The 18,626-nt window shown below is 42.0% G+C and overlaps 1 protein-coding gene across 1 annotated transcript in view; it reads left to right on the top strand.

Annotated features, from left to right (window-relative positions):
• LOC147679577 (solute carrier family 2, facilitated glucose transporter member 11-like) overlaps positions 1-14,031 on the top strand; it is a 510,350-nt gene extending 496,319 nt beyond the window's left edge. The window contains exons 11-12 of the mRNA XM_086943162.1: positions 5,572-5,699; positions 13,182-14,031. Coding sequence (XP_086799288.1) covers positions 5,572-5,699; positions 13,182-13,379 — 326 coding nt within the window. The 3' untranslated portion in view covers positions 13,380-14,031. The remainder of the gene's footprint in view (positions 1-5,571; positions 5,700-13,181) is intronic.
• Positions 14,032-18,626: the final 4,595 nt, after the last annotated feature.

The following is an 18,626-nucleotide window of genomic DNA, read 5'->3' as shown; positions in this document are numbered from 1 at the left end:
CAAAAGTTACAATGCACTAACTCCGGGGAACATCACTTACAACGCATTTTTTACAACGCACTACCATTACATCGCAACCATTACAACGCATACCATTACAACGCATTGCGCTGGGGGGCGCTCTAGGATAGGGAATATATTTAATTTACTATCCAACACCTTCCCTGCTATCCACGGGGACTGGAGTTGGAATAGTAAATTAAATAATTCACTATCCAGCGCCTAAAAGCATTATGCGTTGTAATGGACTGCGTGGTAAAAACCACGTTGTAAAGGCATGCGATGTAAAAGCATGCGTTGTAGTGACACCAATCCCTAACTCCTTTCCTTATCTTGGGTTGGTCTTTGAACGGCACCTGGTCTGATCATGTGAAGTTTTGTAAGAATAAGTTCTCAAAGGCCACAAATTCAATTCTAAGCCCACCCGGTCAAAGAGGACAGGGGCCATTTTAGCAATTTAAATTGTTTTGAAATCCCAGTGCTTACCTACAGCTACCTATGGAGCAGAGGTTTGGGGCACTACAAAAAACTACAATATTCAGTGCGAGGAAAATAATTTTGTCGGAAACTATTGGGTGTACAGAAATCGACCTCTCAATACCTTTGCCACAGTGAATTGAAATTACACTACATTGAGGATTTTATAGGGGCTTGTACTGCTTTATTTTAGATAGTTATATGGAAAAATCCTGCAGCATCCCTCACAAGAGAGATGATAGTAGACTGCCTCAATTGTGAGAAGGGAATGGATATTGCCCTGGCTTGCCGCAGTGAGCCAGAGTCTAAGTATTGTTAATTATGGCTGGCTCTTTTTAAGTCCAAAAGCGGTACAAAAGGGGGTGGTGATGGACGGAGCATCTGAATCAATCAAACACTCACACCCAGTCAAAAGATCTGGGTTTAATCCATCACCGTTCTTTAGCCCACTCTGCCACCCAAGTTCAGACATGGCTATATGAAAATCAGTCTGACCATGTGCCTCATGGGAACAGTTCAGCCTGAACTGCCAAGCCATGTCTTCCCTGGACCGGAAACAAGCTTCCGAGGACCGGTTTCTGGCATTCCATGGCTTGGGTCAGACTGATTTGCCGCCTAGTTATCTCACAAAACATATATGTAATTGGGAGAGAGGACTTCTTTTCCGTTAAATGGCTGGTACTGTAAAATTCCTGCTCTGCTTTCCCCATGGGTACAATGAAAACTTAGATTCTTTGCCATGTCCATGTGACTGTCGGAGTGGTCAAACAATTAAAAAAAATATATTCTTCTGTAAGTTTTATATAAAATATGCAAAATGGCATTTAATACCGTTTAAAAAAACAACTTAGCCCATACACTCAGAAGATGCATATAGGAACATACTTAACCCCTTCAATGCTCATGACGAGCTCAGCTCGTCATGAGTTACGCCTCTCGTACACTCATGACGAGCTCAGCTCGTCATGTTACTCGGGATTTTCGAAAACCCAGCACACAGCGGGAAAACCGCTAGCACTTAAGGTGTTAAACTCGAAGATGATGAATTTGTTTTTCGAGTTGGCACTTTTTTTGAGAACCGTTGTATGGGCTCGCATAACAATGTGTAACTTATGAAGAATGCGTTTTTGTTTTTGTTTTTAGTGGTTATTTTGAAATGTGTTGTCTCCTTTTAGAAACTTGCTGTATGGGTTTTTAACATATTTTGCAACTTGTTGTAATGTGATTGTGCTTTTATGGATATGGTCTTATCTGAGTAAAGTAATTTTGAACTTTTGAACTTTGGATATCTGAGAAATGTTAAAATTTCTCAGCAACTACTGAACAGATTTACACCATTTAACAAAAAGAGTGCTTTCTGGACAAAGAGCTACCTTTTTGTCAAATTTGATGCAATTCCGTTCAGCAGTTCAAACGTAGCTGTGCCTAAATTTTCCTTTTTAAATGAACATGGAAAAAACACTTTTTGGGACACTCCCTTTTTGGCCCGCTTGACGAATCATCCCGAAACTTTCAATACTAGAGCTGACGTGAACGCCTCATTAGTTTTGAAACTTTCGCAAAGATTCGTCAAACGGCGCTAAAGGTATTAGCAAAAGAAAAAATGCTTTTTGAATAGAAACAAGGTCCTAACTACAACTACCTACTGGCAATCGCCAATAGGTAATATAAATTCACACATATATCAATAGGTAGATAATCTCTCTCCAGAGTTACCACTGTTAGGGCCACTAGGATGATGTGACAAGGTTATATAAATTAAGTAGTAAGAAAGGCAGATTATACAGCATATTCTCTGTCAAATCGTACTTTCATCCATTTCAGCTAAAACAACATATTTTATGAGTTTTGCAAATTATACGTCATAAGTGACAAATGTCATATGTCCATAATTAGCTGGAGAAGACTGACGCCACCTAATCATATAAATGCATTGGTGGTCACCAATGTCCATTGTAGTATCACAATTTATTCATGAAAGGTAAATTCAGATATTTTAATTCCACTCAGTGCCAGTTATTAGGTGTACTTTGCAGAAAACAACTTTTCCAAATTAAAGTCCCTAATATAATACATTTCCATAAAATAATACATCATGGGTAAATTGTGGAATAATTAGTTTTAAATTCAAGCCAGGTAATATGTTCAAGCAGCAAATAATTCCAAGAATGACACGTGTTTCAGGCCTGGCATGCCCCTCGCTGGTATCTGTGACCTGAGGAGGGTTATGCTAGTCAAGCAGGGCCAAAAAAAGGGGGTCAAAAAAGGACATTTCTCATTTTAACACCAATAGGATTCCTGGGTCTCTGATACAAAAACAATGTCCGAATGGTAAATATTTTTTTAGAAATTAGTGCAATTTTTTTGTTGGATGGGCTTGAAAGGGTAAATTTAAGACAGATATATCTGGATCGGTATTTTGTTGTGCTTTTACAAACTTGCGGATCCAATTAAAAAAAGTTAAGGCAGGTCATTCAACCAGGGAATTTTTTGTTGTTGTTGTCAATCAATCAATCAATCAATCAGGGGTTTATATAGCACGCTACTCAACTGTGAGGGTCTCAAGGCGCTGTGGGGGTGGGGGGGCGGCTCCAGATCAATCAAAGAGCCAGATCTTGCAGTCCTTTCTGAACGTGTGCAGGGTCGGGGAGCATCTGATGTTCACCGGAAGCTCGTTCCAGGTTTTGGCTGCGATGTGGGAAAAAGCTCTTCTGCCGGTTCTGTTCTTGCAGATGCGGGGGACCTCTGCCAGGGCAAGGTCGGTGGAGCGGAGGTTCCTCATGGGTACGTGGAAGGATACTCTTTTATTGAGGTGTTTGGGTCTGATGTTGTTGAGGGATTTGTAGGCGTTTGAAAGTGAGGAGTTTGAAAGTGACCCTTCTTCTCGACGGTTAGCCAGTGGAGACCTCGTAGGTGATGGGTCATGTGCTTATGGCGTGGTAAACCGAGGATGAGTCTGTCTGCAGCGTTCTGGATGGTCTGGAGCCTGTGTAGAAGAGTTTTGTTGATTCCGGTGTAAAGGGCGTTGGCGTAATTTAGTCTGCTGGTGATGAGTGCGGGCTGATGGTTCTTCTGCAGTCAGCGGGGATCCACTTGAAGGTCTTACGGAGCATGCGAAGGCAGTTGAAGCTGGTGGAGGTGACGGCGTTTATCTGGCGGTTCATGGAGATGGAGGAGTCAAGGATAATGCAGAGGTTCCAAACGTGGTCTGTAGGGGTGGGTGGGCTCCAGTGGGTGGAGGGCCACCAGGTGTTGTCCCAGACAGAGGTGCAGGGGCCGAGGATGAGGACCTCGGTCTTCTCTTAATTAGGCTTCAGGCAGCTGTACTTCATCCAGGTTGCCACGTTCTTCATACCTTCCTGAAAACAGAGTCTGGTGTCTTCTGGATTCTTCGTGAGTGAGAGGTTTCACAAATCCAACCCACTCCGATTGACTTGCCATTACTGAAAAAATCCAGTTGTGGCTGGCATTACTCAACATGGTAGACCATGCACTCTGTTGGTAAAAATGAAAACAAAAAGGGCATGGGGCAAAGTGAGCCTTCCCTGACACCCGGGCCAAGTGCGGGGCCCCAAAGAATGCCTTTGAATTAAAATAAACATTACAATTATATTTTTTAATGTAAAATTCGAACATCTTGCTACTCTGTAGGTCCCGTAGTAAACTTCCTGGGGTGACTTATGATTCATGAAAATAATAAGAAGAAAAATGAATAAAGTAATTTATTGCAGTACAGTTGTACACTCCAAACAGCTATCTGCCCAGGATGGCTGCCAGCCTCAACCACAGACTCACTCTGCTGCCAATTCTTGCTGTGCATGGCCAAATGCCTTGTGCAATTGGGAATTGGCTGACCAGGGAATGTGTTATATAGGATAAAAACACTAGAACAAAAGTTTAAAATTCAGTTACGGTTAGCTTTGTTGCTAACATCTTAAACATATGTTTCAATATACAAAGAAATTCACTTAAAACTACAGTTAAAGTGTAGTTAATGTTGTGAATTAAGACTGAACCTCAACTTGCACACCAAATCCAAAGCTTAAGCCTTAACAATATTAATACCAACATAAAAGCATAGTGTAATAAATAACCATACATACTCAAACCACAAAAAAATAATACATTCATAGTCATTGCTTTCATAGTGTTAAGAGTATTGTGATATATAATCTAATTTAAAGATTATTTAAGACAGTTGTAATTTCATCTGTCACACCAAGTGGTTGAGGTCATGAGGACTGAATTTGGTGTTTGAGTTATGGTTTGCATGTCGGTTGTGCAAGTGATGGCTGGTGGTCCTAACCATGACTTGCAAATGTTGTAGGGTGTTTGATGATAATTTCCGATATATAACTCCTCCATAAAGGTGTTTTATTTCAGTGAACTTATATGTATGCATGTATGTGCCTCAGGTTTAAATATATTTCATTAATATTAATAATGTAAGGGTATCAATTGGAGAGGGAGGAATTTGAGAACTAGTCCATATCCCCTAGGTTATATATTAAATCAATAAGAACTAGTCTGTCAAGACGTGATAAGAAACTCTAAGTAGTGTGTTGTTTACCAGAAAAGGAAAGAAAGTTCTTCTTTCTTATGCAGCCCTCACCCACCAACCTAGTTGGTGGCATGCTTCCTCATCTGGCCCACCTAGTGACACTGAGTGTGTCCCTGGTGTGCTACAACGCCTGTGTTACAGCGGAGCTGGTATACTTATCGAGTGTGCAGTGTAGGTGACATAAGAGTGAGATAAAAAGCTGTCCTATGGTCCCAATTACCCAGAAGAGATTAACTTTAATCTTTGGGCCTCTGGCAGCAATAAATACAAGGCAGCGGATGTAGGTGGAGTGGTGATTAGGGAATTCCTGCATCCAGTGGGTGGTCTACATGTTTCAGCCAGAACTTTCATATAAACTGGCTTTCTTCAGGACCTAGAAATGTGAAAAAGTGCGATCTATACACTTGACAGACTAGTTCTTATTGATTTAATACATATTAATATTAATAAACCATTTACATGAAAAACAAAGAACATTTAACAGCTGTAGTAGAAATCCATTTTTGAGGTTGTCTTTTTTTCTACGTTTCTAGGTGGTGTTACAGTCACTTTGATGACTGAAATGTTCACACAGCCTTCACGCCCAGCAGCTCTAATGATTGGAGCGAGTGTGTCAGGCATCAGTTCTTTCATAATAGGGATGCTTATGCCTTTCATAGTGGTATGTATTTACCGTTTTTTAATGAAACGATAATTTAACAAGAAATTGTTTTTTCTTTCCCTTGTGGTATGAATCTACCTTTTTTTCTTTAAAATATTTTTTAGCTTTTGTCTGTTTTCTCAGTATCATTCTGTTAAGGCCTGCTTGGTAGATTAGGACATAAGTATGTATGTTGGTGTGAGAGGCCAGTATTCCAATGTGGTCAATTTATAGGGGTTACACATATGTATCTGAGTGACACAGATAGCATTGTCCATGTCAAAAAATATAAGGTGCATGATGACTTTCTGTGATAGATGAAATTGTTGACTGCTTATATGGAAATATGGAAGGAAACTACAGACTAAATGAATGTTTTTTACTATTTTGTTATAAAATAAAATAAAAATTGTATGTTTATTATGTACTCATTGCGAGTAGCCCCACAGAGCTGTAGTCAGCCTACATAAAAGCAATATAGTTCCAGTGGGTGTTCTCTGTATTGATTTATGATTGTAGTTTCACCCCTTTCTCCCAGACCTCAAAACTAACTCATAGGGGCACCCTTGATAGTGTGAAATGTCAGAAATCTACAAATATGTAAAAAACACTGTGGCTACATAATCAAGTAAATCCAGTGGTCCTGCACATAACCAAGAGAGCTAAACCGACTCCGTGGTTCAACAAATATTTGCAGAAGGCCAAACTTAAACTGCACCAGTTGTGGGGCAGATATCATCTAGAAGAATTTAAAACAAAATATAGCACGGGACAAGTTGAATACAAAGTCAATCAATCAATCAATCAATTGCTTGTAAAGCATGACTACTCAAGATGCTGGGGGGAGTTGCTGGTCCATCGAAGGCGTTTTGGCTCAGTTGAAGAACCCGGTCTTGAGGTCCTTTCTGATTTAAAGCAGTGATGGCGATTTCCTGTGGTGGATAGAAAGGCCGTTCCCGGTATTTGCTGTGAGGTAGGAGAAGGATCTTCCTCCGGTTGTGGTCTTGCGGATAGGGTTACGTGGGATGGTAGCCAGGGCCATTTGGGTGGAGTGGAGGTCTTATAGGTGATCTTTTGTTGACTTGGAGCCAATGGAGATCTCTGAGGTGGCTGGCGATATGGCTGCGGTGCGGGATTTTGAGGATGAATCTGGCAGGCATTATGAATGTTCTGCAGTTTCTTGAGGAGTTTCGGGGTGATGCCGGTGTAGAGTGCATTGCCGTTGTAGCTTCTACTGCTGATGATTACGTGGGTGACCATTTTTCTGGACTCGGTTGGGATCCCGTTTGAAGATCTTTCAAAGCAGGCATAGTGTGTGGAAGCAGGATGATGAGACAGCATTGATCTAGCAGTTCTTTGTGAGCGAGGAGTCCAGGATGATGCGGAGGTGCCACGTGTGGTCTTTGGGTGTGGAGAGGTTCCAAGTGCAGCAGGCTACAGCAGTCATCCCAGGCAGATGAGGTGGAGCTCATGATGAACACTACGGTCTTTCCTGGGTGGAGCTTGAGGCAGCTGCTTCATCCAGGCTGCGACAGCCTTCATCCCATCATGAAAGTTATTCTTTGCGACTCTGGGTTCGTTAATGAGGGAGAGAATCAGCTTGGTTTCTGAGGAGGGCTGCAAGCAGGGCCATGTAGATGTTGAAAAGCGTGGGGCTCAGGGAGAAGCCTTGAGGTACTCCGCAGCTGATCTCTGTGGGTTCCGGGAGGAATGGAGGTTGTCTGACTCTGTGTTTGGCCGGTGAGGAAGGAGCGGATCCATTACAGGGCTTTGTTGCGGATGCCGGCATCATAGAGTCTCGTGCCTAGGGTGTGGTGAGAGACGGTATTGAAGGCGGCCAAGAAATCCAGGAGGGTAAGGGCTGCAGTTCCGCCTCAGTTGAGAAGGGCACTCGGTCATCTCTGTGGTGGCGAGGAGGGTGGTCTCGTGCTGTGGTTTCTTTGGAAGCCGGATTGAGAGAGGTCCAGGATGCGTTCGCTTCAATGAACTCGGAAACTTGGGCATTAAACCCATTTCTCGATGACCCTGGCTGGGGAGAAGAGAAATGGGTCTGAGGTTCTTAGGGTCTGTCTAGTCAGCTGAGGGTTTCTTTAGCAAGGGGGTGATCTATGCGTGTTTCCAGTCTTCCGAAAAGGTGGCAGGGTTGAATGTCCGGCAGAGTTCTAGGTCGATAGTGATGCCTGCTCTGTATGTGATGCAGGCAGGGGTCCAAGGGTGCTCCGGAGTGAATGCTCTTCGTGATTTTTAGGATGTTGTCTGTGGTTAGGGGGGTCCAGCTGAGTAGGGTCTGTTGGGGTGGGTGTTGTAGGGTATGGTGGTTGCGGGTGAGTTGGAAGGGTCTTGAGTATCGAGGCTATTGAAGCTGTCGTATATCTCCTTGATCTTGCAGAGGAAGTAGGTGCTAAGGTTATTGCAGAGGTCTTGGGGGGGATGTCTGCTGTCTCTGTGCTGGGTCTGATAAATTCTTTGACCACGGTAAAAAGTTTCTTTCTGTTGAGTGCATTGGCGATGATCATTTCTTGTAGGGCCAATTTCATTGTTGTAATGATGAGATGGTGGTGTGCGGTGACAGTGGCCTTGTAGGCTGAGTGGTCTTCCGGGATCTTGGTGCTACTCCATCTCATCTTGAGCCGCCTACAGTTACATCTGGACTCATGAAGGGCGGTAGGCAACCATCTGGCTTTCTTGGATAGTGTTCAGTTCTTTATTTATTTCGGTGGTTAAAAACCATCATAAAAATTCATGACATTACATATCCACATATAATCAAACTGAACATAACAATATAAAAAAACAGATATAAAAAGAATTGTTGTTATTTACAAGCTTTATCCAAAAGAGGGGGGCAGTAAATTCATAACATCCTCCCTCAGCCCCTTGTGTTTCTTAATTTGACCACAATTTTTAAAAAGCTCATAATAGTACACAGAGTACGTGTCTCAGTTGCTCTTTGCTGAAATAATAAAGCAGTTTTTGCCTGATAAATTTTTGATTCCTTTAAAATGTCCACCAGGAATCTTCAACGCGGCATTTTATAAAAAGAACAAAATAGTACAAAATGAAGGGTGTCCTGCGGAGACCTATTGTCGCAACCGCAGGCACCCTTCTGCTCAATTGTTAGTGCAAAACCAGTCGGGTAAGATAAAATATTATGTAACAAGTTGAGCCTAAAACGAGTCATTAAAAACCTCTCATGTTGACTGTGAGTTAAAAAGAGATACGATTCCATACCCATTTCATTGCTTACAAGCGAGTGGGCTGCTACCAAGGATTTTTTAAAATCAAATTCGTTCCTCCTGTAGTCGTATTTTTGTAACAACTGCTTATGAACATAAAATTTGCAAGAGAGTGACTTTCTTGGGTCTTTCATCAAGGAGCCAAAGTGTCGGCGCAGTCGGAGATCCATCAGTGGAAGTTGCGTGCAGCAGTGTTGGCATCTGTAGATGTTGGTGGAGGGATTTTGCTGAAGGAGGTAGTGAGCTGTTCTCCGGTGACCTTGTTCCAGCTTCTACGAGGGCAGATGTAGGCGTGGTGGTGTATGGTGGGTTTGGAGATCGGGAAGTGGATGCAGCAACGGTCAGTCCACAAGAGTATGGTGGTGTGGCTGAAGGTGATGTTGTCGCTGGCGGAGAAGATGGGGTCAAGCGTGTGGCCCGCTGAGTGGGTTGGGGAGGTGATCAGTTGTTTTTAGTCCAACTGTGGCTAGTCTCTCGGACGAGGTGTTTTTGTCATTGGGGTTGTCCAGGCGAAAGTTTAGGTCATCAAGGAGAATGTAATCTGTGGAGGCAAGAGTGTGGCATGCCGTGAAGTCTATGATGAAATCGCTGAAGAGTGGGCGGGGTCCAGGGGGTCTGCAGATAAGGGTGCAATGGAGGGTGTTGTTCGGGATGGTTTGGACCTGGAAGTTGAGGTGCTCCATGTTGGATGAGAGGTTGTCCGTGTAGGTGGTGAGGCAAAGGGTGATTTTGTGTACGATGGTGATGCCCAGCTTCCCTGTCATATGGGAGGATACATTAAAACAACTACTTAACATAGTTAAATTAGGATCTCCTAAGGCTACTTATCCACCAGCCATTCTAAACCAAATGGCTATTGCAATAAATACCCCATTATTAACATTAAATAGTAAGTTGCTGCAGCAGGGACCTGTACTTAAGACTTTAAAATTGCAGAAGCAATTCCTCTGCTTAAGAAGCAGGGAAACTATACAATGGTTTTGAAAAACTACTTTCCAACCTCGTTACTTCCTTATAGACAACTACCTTCCTTCCCCCACTGCACGCAGGTTTTAGACTTTCTCACAGTACAGAGTCGGTGATAACAGCAGTTATAGATGAATTAAGATGAGAAGAGGATCATGGAAGGAATGAGTCCTGGGTTATTTTTAGATATTTCTGCTGCCTTTGACACAGTTGATCATACCATTTTTTGACTGTGTAACAGATACAGGGGTGACTGTGTAACAGAGACAGGGATGTAGGGCAAATCCCTTGAGTCGGTCAAGTCCTTTATACAAGGTCCCACACAGTCAGTGAAGCTTGGAAATTACATCTTCAAAGCAAGTGGACTTGAATGTGAAGTCTCACAGGGCTCCTACCTGTCAACTCACTTGTTTAATTTGTCAATGAAATCACTAAAAGTGGCAGTAACAACATCAGGATGTAGCGTTTATAATTACTGGGATGATTCTGAACAAATATTTCAACTATTATTTCACATGGTTAATACCCCAGCATCATATGAAAAGTTTCAAACACTATGAGGTTTATCGCTAGTTGGATCTGGATAACTAGAACTCATTTGACATTAAATACTGATAAAACTGAAATAATGTGATTAATAGGGCTAATCTTTGGAGTGCCAACTTCTAGCCAATAGATCTTGGTCCAACACCCGCTCCAGTTTCCCTTGCTTGGAGTTTTGGGGTAGTGATAGATGGAAACCTATCATTAAAAACCCAAGTAGGGGCTTTAGTGTAAAACTGCTCTTTTTGTGAATAACTCTGAGGAAGAACGCACATTTGCTGTCTTTTGAAGCAAGGAAGTTAATTGTAACTTCAGCTATCAATTCAAGACTTGATTATGCTAAAAAGGTGTTTGCGGATCTTCCTCACAACGCCCTGAATAAACTTCAGATTTTCCAGAATAAATCAGCACATTTGACTTTTCTCCTTCCTCAGTATTCACATTCTATGCCATTGTTTAGAAAGAAGCCCTTGCTTACAATGCAGGAGTGTATTTGATTTAAGGAGTACTGCATGGTGTTCAAGCCTATGCAACACTGGCAATATATTCTTGGCATAAACAGTGAAAAAGGGCATACCTTCTAAAATTCTGAGATCCAGCGAGGCAAACTAGCTGGTTATTCCGAAATTGTGTAAAATATAGGACAAGAGGTTGTAGCTTCTTTGCATTTGCCTCATCTACATTGAATGCTTTATCAGATAGAATTTTGCTGGAGAAGGACAATGAACTTTTTTCTGATTGCTAAAAACATTGGGGAATATTACCAAGCAATAACGATAATTATCGCTATTGCTTGGTTAGAGACAAAAATTTACAGCTGAGCTGCGGCGATTTTTATCGCAGATAAACCTTGGTATTACCAAGGTTTATCGCAAATGCGATGGAAATCGGCCGCATTGCATGAATATCGCTGAAAAGTCAGCGATATTCATGCATTACCGAGCTAATTCTCTTAGCCATGTTATCCACCTCCCATTGGATAACATGGCTAAGAACTGCTCAGGGCAGGTGTTAGCTTTTGGAGATATTTGCGCTTAGAGCGAATATCTCCAAAAGTTGTTAATAAGAGATAGCGATGTTATCGACTGTTTCCAGTCGCTAACATCTTGGCACACCCACTTTGCATGTCATTAGTGATAAATATCACTGACATGCAAAGTGGGGCCCAAGATGGTCGCTATCTCCTACTAGCTGTCGCTAACTGGTGTTAGTGACAGCTAGGTAATAGGGAGATAATTTGATCTCCGCTTTCTTAGCTTTTAAAGCCAAAAAAGCGGAGATAAACCCCCTTGATAATATGCCCCATTGTTATTTAAACAGGCTTTTTGCATTAAGGGACTTCTAGTTAGGTTTTCAACCACTCTAGTACTATAAGTGTTAAGAAACTACAGGTGAAAGTATGCTCCAGAAAAATAAGAAAAGGAATAATAATATTCTGTTCATCTCCCCCCTTTTACATCTGGTTTCACAGATTTATGATTCGGTATTCCGCAAGTTTCGACTTTAAGCCCTACTCTTTTCAACATGTGTATAGCAGAGGTGATTGAATAGGGCTTAAAGCTTGCATTGTATGCTGATGACACACTAGTGTTACTCTAGTTTCAGCCAATATGGCAGATCACTAGAAGTGCATTTTAGGGCTGCATAGAGGTAGTTGCAAACCTGATGGAGTTAATTTGCGTGAAACTTAATACTGATAAGTCAGAGGTATCGGATTTTGGCAACCCCTCTCTTTTCGATCAGAGCTGCCTATGGCCACAATCCCTGTGGATCTTCACCCAACCCCTCCCCCCAGAAACCTGTGGTAAGGTTTGATTCAGATCTTTCCTTGAAATGCCATAATCTGGATATTACTAGATTATGTTTTAGACTTTTAAAATCTCTATTTAAGCTTCCAAAATGTTTATTAGTGAACACCAGGAGATTAATTGTACAAGCCTTTGTGACCTTCCTTCTAGACTATTTCAACTCTCTCTTTTCCCGCGTTTTCTGCTAAATCTCTCCACAAACTACAGATTATCAAAAATGTTGTTGCTCAGCTCCTTCTCTCATTCTAGGTATCCCGAAAGACACCCTCTGAGACAGGATCTCATGGAGTTGCACTGTCTGATGACAGAAAAATTGATCATTTTCAAATCATTGTTAATCACTTTTAGAGATGTACAACAGAAAGCCCTGCTCTTTCTTCACCAGAGATTAAGCTGGGATAGGCCAAAGATAGACTTGTGGTCCATCAATGAGTAGCTCCTAGCTATACCAAGAGTTTATCGAGATAGAAATGGGGGACGCACCTTATCATGTTTAGCAGATAAACTATGCCTGCCCTTGATGCTTAGAAAACTGGATTCCACATCTTGGTTCAAAAAGGAAATGAAGACTTTCCTTTTTTAGCAAAGTTAATTGTTGATCAATAATTATCCTACTGGTTAGCACCAGGATACTTCTATGAAGCAGCGGTTAGTGCTATGGAAGTAGTATTTCATTCATCCTTTCAAACATGCAGAAAAGGAATTACAACTTCTACTAAACACTTCCAAAGCATTTATCTAAATACCTATTCTAAACATGTTGGAGAGGGTGTTCTAAGGCAGGAGGTTGAATCAAAATAATGGTTTGGAGACCTTAGTTAGGGTTTGAAGAGCATTATTTAAACTTTGTGAAATTGGCTGACATTTGTAGGTATCTACAAACTACTGTCTTTATGAACGGTGTATGCACACCGACGTCTAATGAAATATTAAACCTTTTCTCTTTTTAGAATGGACTAAACCACTACTGTTTCCTTGTCTTCTTTGTCGAGTGTTCTCTAGCAGCAACTTTTATTTTCTTCATTATTCCGGAGACCAAGAACAAATCTTTTCTTGAAATTAAGGAATCATTTCAACATCTGAACAGAAGGAAAATCATCCTGAATCCTGTACAAAATGGAGAGATTGTGGTTGACACAGACTTGTAAATGGCACAAAAATATTAAACACTTAGTTATTGTGTTAATCTATGTCTTTCGATGTTTTCTTAAACATAGAGTCACATGTATATTTGCTGTTTATTGCAACAAAGTGTGTAGCTTAAAATATTATGTTGCACTACCATTTATGCTTAGGATCCAACTATTGTTGTCCACCATGTGAAATATATATGTATTCATCACAAATGTATAAACGTCTTTTATAAATAATGCCATGTAATGTTGAGACCACCAGTTCTACAGAAACAGAAAGGAGACAAACAGTGACGTTGGACAGGTATAAATTGGTTCTGTATGTCCTCCCATGCGGAGTCCCACAGGGATCATCTCTGAGTCCATACTTTTTTAACATGTACGTATCTGAACTCGCCCCTCTGATCCGAGAGTTTGGCTTTAGTCTCACGTCCTACGCCGATTACACTCAGGTAGTGTTGGCAGTGTACAAACATCAAGCCTCCCCCACTTTACAGTTTCAAAATTGAATGAAGGAAATAAACAGTTGGATGGAAAAAAACACTGTCTTAAGCTTAACTCTGAGAAGACCGAAGTAGTAGTCTTCGGTAATCTGCAACCCAGATGGGATAACATCTGGTGAATGGCAGAGATGGGTGAACCGCCAGAACCAGCTCAGAAGGTCAAAAATCTGGGCGTTATGATTGATAATAAACTAACACTATCCTATCAGACAAAAGCCGTCGTCTCTGCCTCTCATTTTTTGATAAAAATCTTATGAAGATTTTACCGTACATCCCCACTGAATCTAGAAAGAAGGTCGTAAAAACACTGATTCAGTCAAAACTGGTTACTGCAATGAGCTCTACCTGAGCATGCAGAAGCAATATCAATAGCAGCTTAACACAGTTCAAAATGCTGCACTAAGAGTTCTGTTGAACATCCCAAAGCATGAATCAGTAGCCAAGGAAATTCATAAACTCCACTGGCTTCCGGTGGCACAACGGATTAAATTAAATTAAAATCAAGTCACTGTGTCTAGCATACAAGACATTGAGCAATACAGGACCTATATTCCTGAGGCATAGATTTGCCTGGTATGAACCGTCCAAACAGCTACGTTCCACAGGTGCTAGACTCATGAAAGTTCAGAGATTACAGTCCTCAAAGTGGGGCGGCCGAAGTTTCTCCTGCGGCACTGCAAAACTCTGGAAGATGCTCCCAACAGTGCTCAGAAATGCAAGCTCCTTCACCATCTTCAGAAAGGGATTAAAAACGTGGCTATTTCAGAACTAAAGGCATTAGCTGGGCTTACCGCAATCACAGCGCCAAGACAATTCTGGGTATTCGCGGGCTCTATAAATCTTACTAACATACAATATCTGCAGTGGATCATAAAATATAATGTTTTTAATAAAAAAACTTTCCCGGAAAGAACAAGGCTTGCGCTGCTCTACGTCTGCCACAGCTGAGCATTGTGTCATATATGTCTTTTCTCTGGTTGTGGTCTTGTGGTATGTGTGAACCTGGACATGTGTTCCAAAACAGTGTAGTCTTAATTTCATCAGTGCCCAGACCAATCCGAAGGTGTTTCTTTCAATTCCACTCCACAATAGCTCCCCAAGTAGTAACCATCTACTGATAAATGGTACAAATTGGTCTAGGCTTTTCTCATTGAGCTGTAAGAGAAGTGCCCCAATGCCATTCTCTGTAGCATCTGTCTGCACAGCACATTCCACACTAAAGTCAGGCGCCTTGAGTACTGGTGCTGTGCACATGGCCTTCTTAAAGGGGTTAAATCTTTTTGACACACCTGTGTCCAGATCACGTTCCTGTGGTATCCAGTGAGACCTAAAAATGTCTCTCACCTGGGTCTTTGTCTTAGAAGTCTCCCAAGCCAGGATGGTTTGGATCTTTGTCTGGGGAGGCTGTACATGTCCTCCACCAACTAGGTAATCCATGTGCGCGACAGAGCCCTGCCCTATATGTCACTTACAGGCCTTCATAGTCAGACCTGCCTGTTGTAGGCCTGTGGTACTTCCTTCAGGTGGATCAGGTGGTCTTCCTAGCTGGAGCTGAAGACAACAGGGCATTCTTCGACCCAAAAGGCATAACTCCGAATTAAAAGTGCCCCTCTGGTGTGGAGAGTGCTGACCTTTCCTTGGCTACCTCATTTAGGGCACCCTGTGTATACCTTGATACCAAGACAAAGTTACTGAGTAATTGGTCAGCTGTCCATGAGCTCATGGGGTGTGCATCACTTTTTGTGACTCAGTTGAATGCCCCTGTAGTCCACACACAACTGTTATTCTGGGAGGCTCTCTAGTGGGGAAGTCCATGATACCAGTACTACTGAACGGGACCTAGAATTACTAGAGGGTTCAATCTCCCTTAGATCCAACATCCTGGGCTCCTCATCCGTAATGCTGGCTCTTACTTAATCAGTCAGCCTGTAAATCTTGTTTTTCACAGGCTTGCTGCCCCCCCATATCAAGTTCATGGACACACTGATTCGTGAGCCTTGGAGTTAGTGAGAACAATTAGCAACTGGCGACAGTCCATTTGGTCACCGTCTGCTTCTGTCAGTTTTTTTAGAGGATTACTGCCTCTACTGATCTGGGAGGGGTTCACTTTACTCCTTCTCTCCAACATCTCTCACCATTAGCATTGTTATTTCGGACCTCTAATAGTATGGCTGCCAACTGTTGTTATGCAAGACCCTCAAAGTGTTTCTGGTTGTCTGGAAGTCAACCAATTAGATGGCAGCACTCTTTTTCCTTCATGACATAGGGCCTGGTCCACCAATCCTGGAGGACTCGAGGCTCCATGACCCACATTGTCTGGCCAGTTTGGTATCCTACCAGAGGAGGCTTCGAGTCATATTATTTTTTGATTATTTCCTGGAAAGCCTCTACTTTTTAGTGGCCCCTTTCATGTAGTGCCCCTTTTTCACTCTGACGGGTAACATATAATTAACATCTTGGTAAGATTTCTTGTATGCCTCTCTGACCCTTCTTTCACAAGACTGAGAGATCCTCACACCAGGTGCCCAAACAGAAGTTCAAAGAAATGAAGCACACTCCCTTCTGGGTGGCTTTCCTGTAAGTGAACAACAGGTGTGGCAACTAGACATCCCGCTTATGTCTTAGGGAGTCAAAAAGGCCCATGATCATAACTTTCAAGGTCTTGTTAAAAGTCTCAGTAAAACCATAAGTCTTTAGATGGTACAGTGTGGAGAATGTATATGGAGCCACACACTCAATCCACATAGCCTTCATGTACACTGATATGCCTCTATCAGGCGGTTTCTCTATCAGACTCTCCCACCAGGCCCCTATCCCTTAGTATAGGGGCCTGGAGGGGAAGGGCACAACAGTGTTGTGGATGAAAAACCTCACTCACCCAAGGGTGACATGCAACACACAGGGACTGCAAGGTACCCAGTGTGGTCTATGACTTCCACGAGAGGAAAGGAGTGGGAGTGCAAAGCACATATATTTTCAATACCTTAAGGGGACAATGAGGGACATAGTGCAAACAAAAATGTGAAATTGCATTAAAACTAACTCTGTAGGGGCAACAACTTATAAAGGTCAGCGGTTCGACCCTAGTCGTAGGGATGATGTCCCTTACACGGCGGGTCTTCTTCAGGACACGGGGAAGGGGTGGGCATGTCCTTATAATGGAACGTGGAGCTGCCTCCAAATTTATAATTCCTTACTGGTGTTTCAGTAGGTTCTCAATATTAATGTGCACCTGGTTCACAGCGCGGATACGTGGGCCAGGGTTCGTATTACTTAATGACTCGGCCACTGACAAATCGGATTGTGGAACCGTGTCCCCGGCAGTCTCCTGTTAAACGGGAGACTGCCGGGGACGCAACGTTGACCTTTATATCGGAACACATGACTAGAGTGTGATTTTGAACACCAGTTGTAATGTGATGTTATGATGATTAAGGGGACAGAATTCTGGATGTACTCCTTTGTGGCTCCTTTGAGAAGCCATTGTCTATTGTTAAAAGAAATATACAATTGACTTGTCACTCTCCTTTAACTGCACTTATCCTGATCACTGCACACCCCCCACCTCCCTCTATATACTTGGCAGTGAATGATGTTATTTATATGTACAGCAATGCAAAAAAGAAAAAAATGCAATGAAATGCTCAGAAACACTATGTGAATAAACAATAGTGTTTTCTTAAATATTTTTGACATTAATTGTTTTTCCATTGAAAAGTTTTTTAATAATTCCACTTTGGTCAGGGACCACTCTGTCTATATTGTATAATTACCCTGGTCCCTTTGATGACCCTCTAGGTTGACCCCCCATTCTGTAACATGGTTGACAATTAAGTTCAGAGCATTCAGCAGGACCAGTATCTTTAAGTCACTCTCCTGGCATATGGTGCAAAAATAATAATAGGTGCGAAAACTAAAATAAAATGATACTTAGCCCTCAACTATTGACCGGGGTATCAATCAATATGATAGGTCAGGAGGCTCTGTAAAAAATTATAATATAACATCATAACAAATCAAATGACATGTTACCAGTGTGCACCATCGCCCTTTACTCTGGTAAAAATGTTTTTGCCGGCAAAAAGATCTTACCTATGATCAATGTGTCTAATCCGACTCAACCGTCTACAGAGTCCCTCACCATATCGGTTCCACTAGTAGGAGGTACAAATTAAAATTCTGAAACTTTATACAGCAATATGGACATACCAAGAAAACCAAACACACAAATATATTACAAATAGAAATGAGTGTCCTACGAACAAAATAAGACACAATGTAGTAGCAGTGTATCACGCGATAACTCTGGGTCAAACCTAAATAGAGTGTCGGTGGGGAGCGTATATTGTGCAAGATGGTCATGAAAGTAATACATCGTTCCATGTGCATACAAAAGGGATAACATATGGAAAAAATGCATACAAATAGGCCCATAGTTGTAGTAAATGAAACACTCATATAGAGTACAATCTAATATGTACAGTTAGTCAGGCTAAATAGCGTGATGCATGCGAGCCAGAATGCGGCTATATGGTAATTTGTAGTGAGAATCATCACACGGTCTTACGTGTGCACTACATGCTATATTTTATTCTAAACCATAACAGAGCATTCGCTCACCTTTGATACCGTATCGGCATTCGTTCTGGACTCAGGAGATAGTGCGGAGCCGTGTAACTGGTGTCATAGATATATGGAAGTGATAGGGGTAAGCCATGATGTCATGCATCTACGTCTAATTCGATGATGGGCACACGTC

The sequence above is a fragment of the Lissotriton vulgaris genome, chromosome 11 (assembly GCF_964263255.1).
Source record: "Lissotriton vulgaris chromosome 11, aLisVul1.2, whole genome shotgun sequence".
In the NCBI taxonomy this organism is placed as follows: domain Eukaryota; kingdom Metazoa; phylum Chordata; class Amphibia; order Caudata; family Salamandridae; genus Lissotriton; species Lissotriton vulgaris.
The sequence above is the reverse complement of the archived record's forward strand: the minus strand, read 5'-3'. Positions and strand labels throughout refer to the sequence as shown.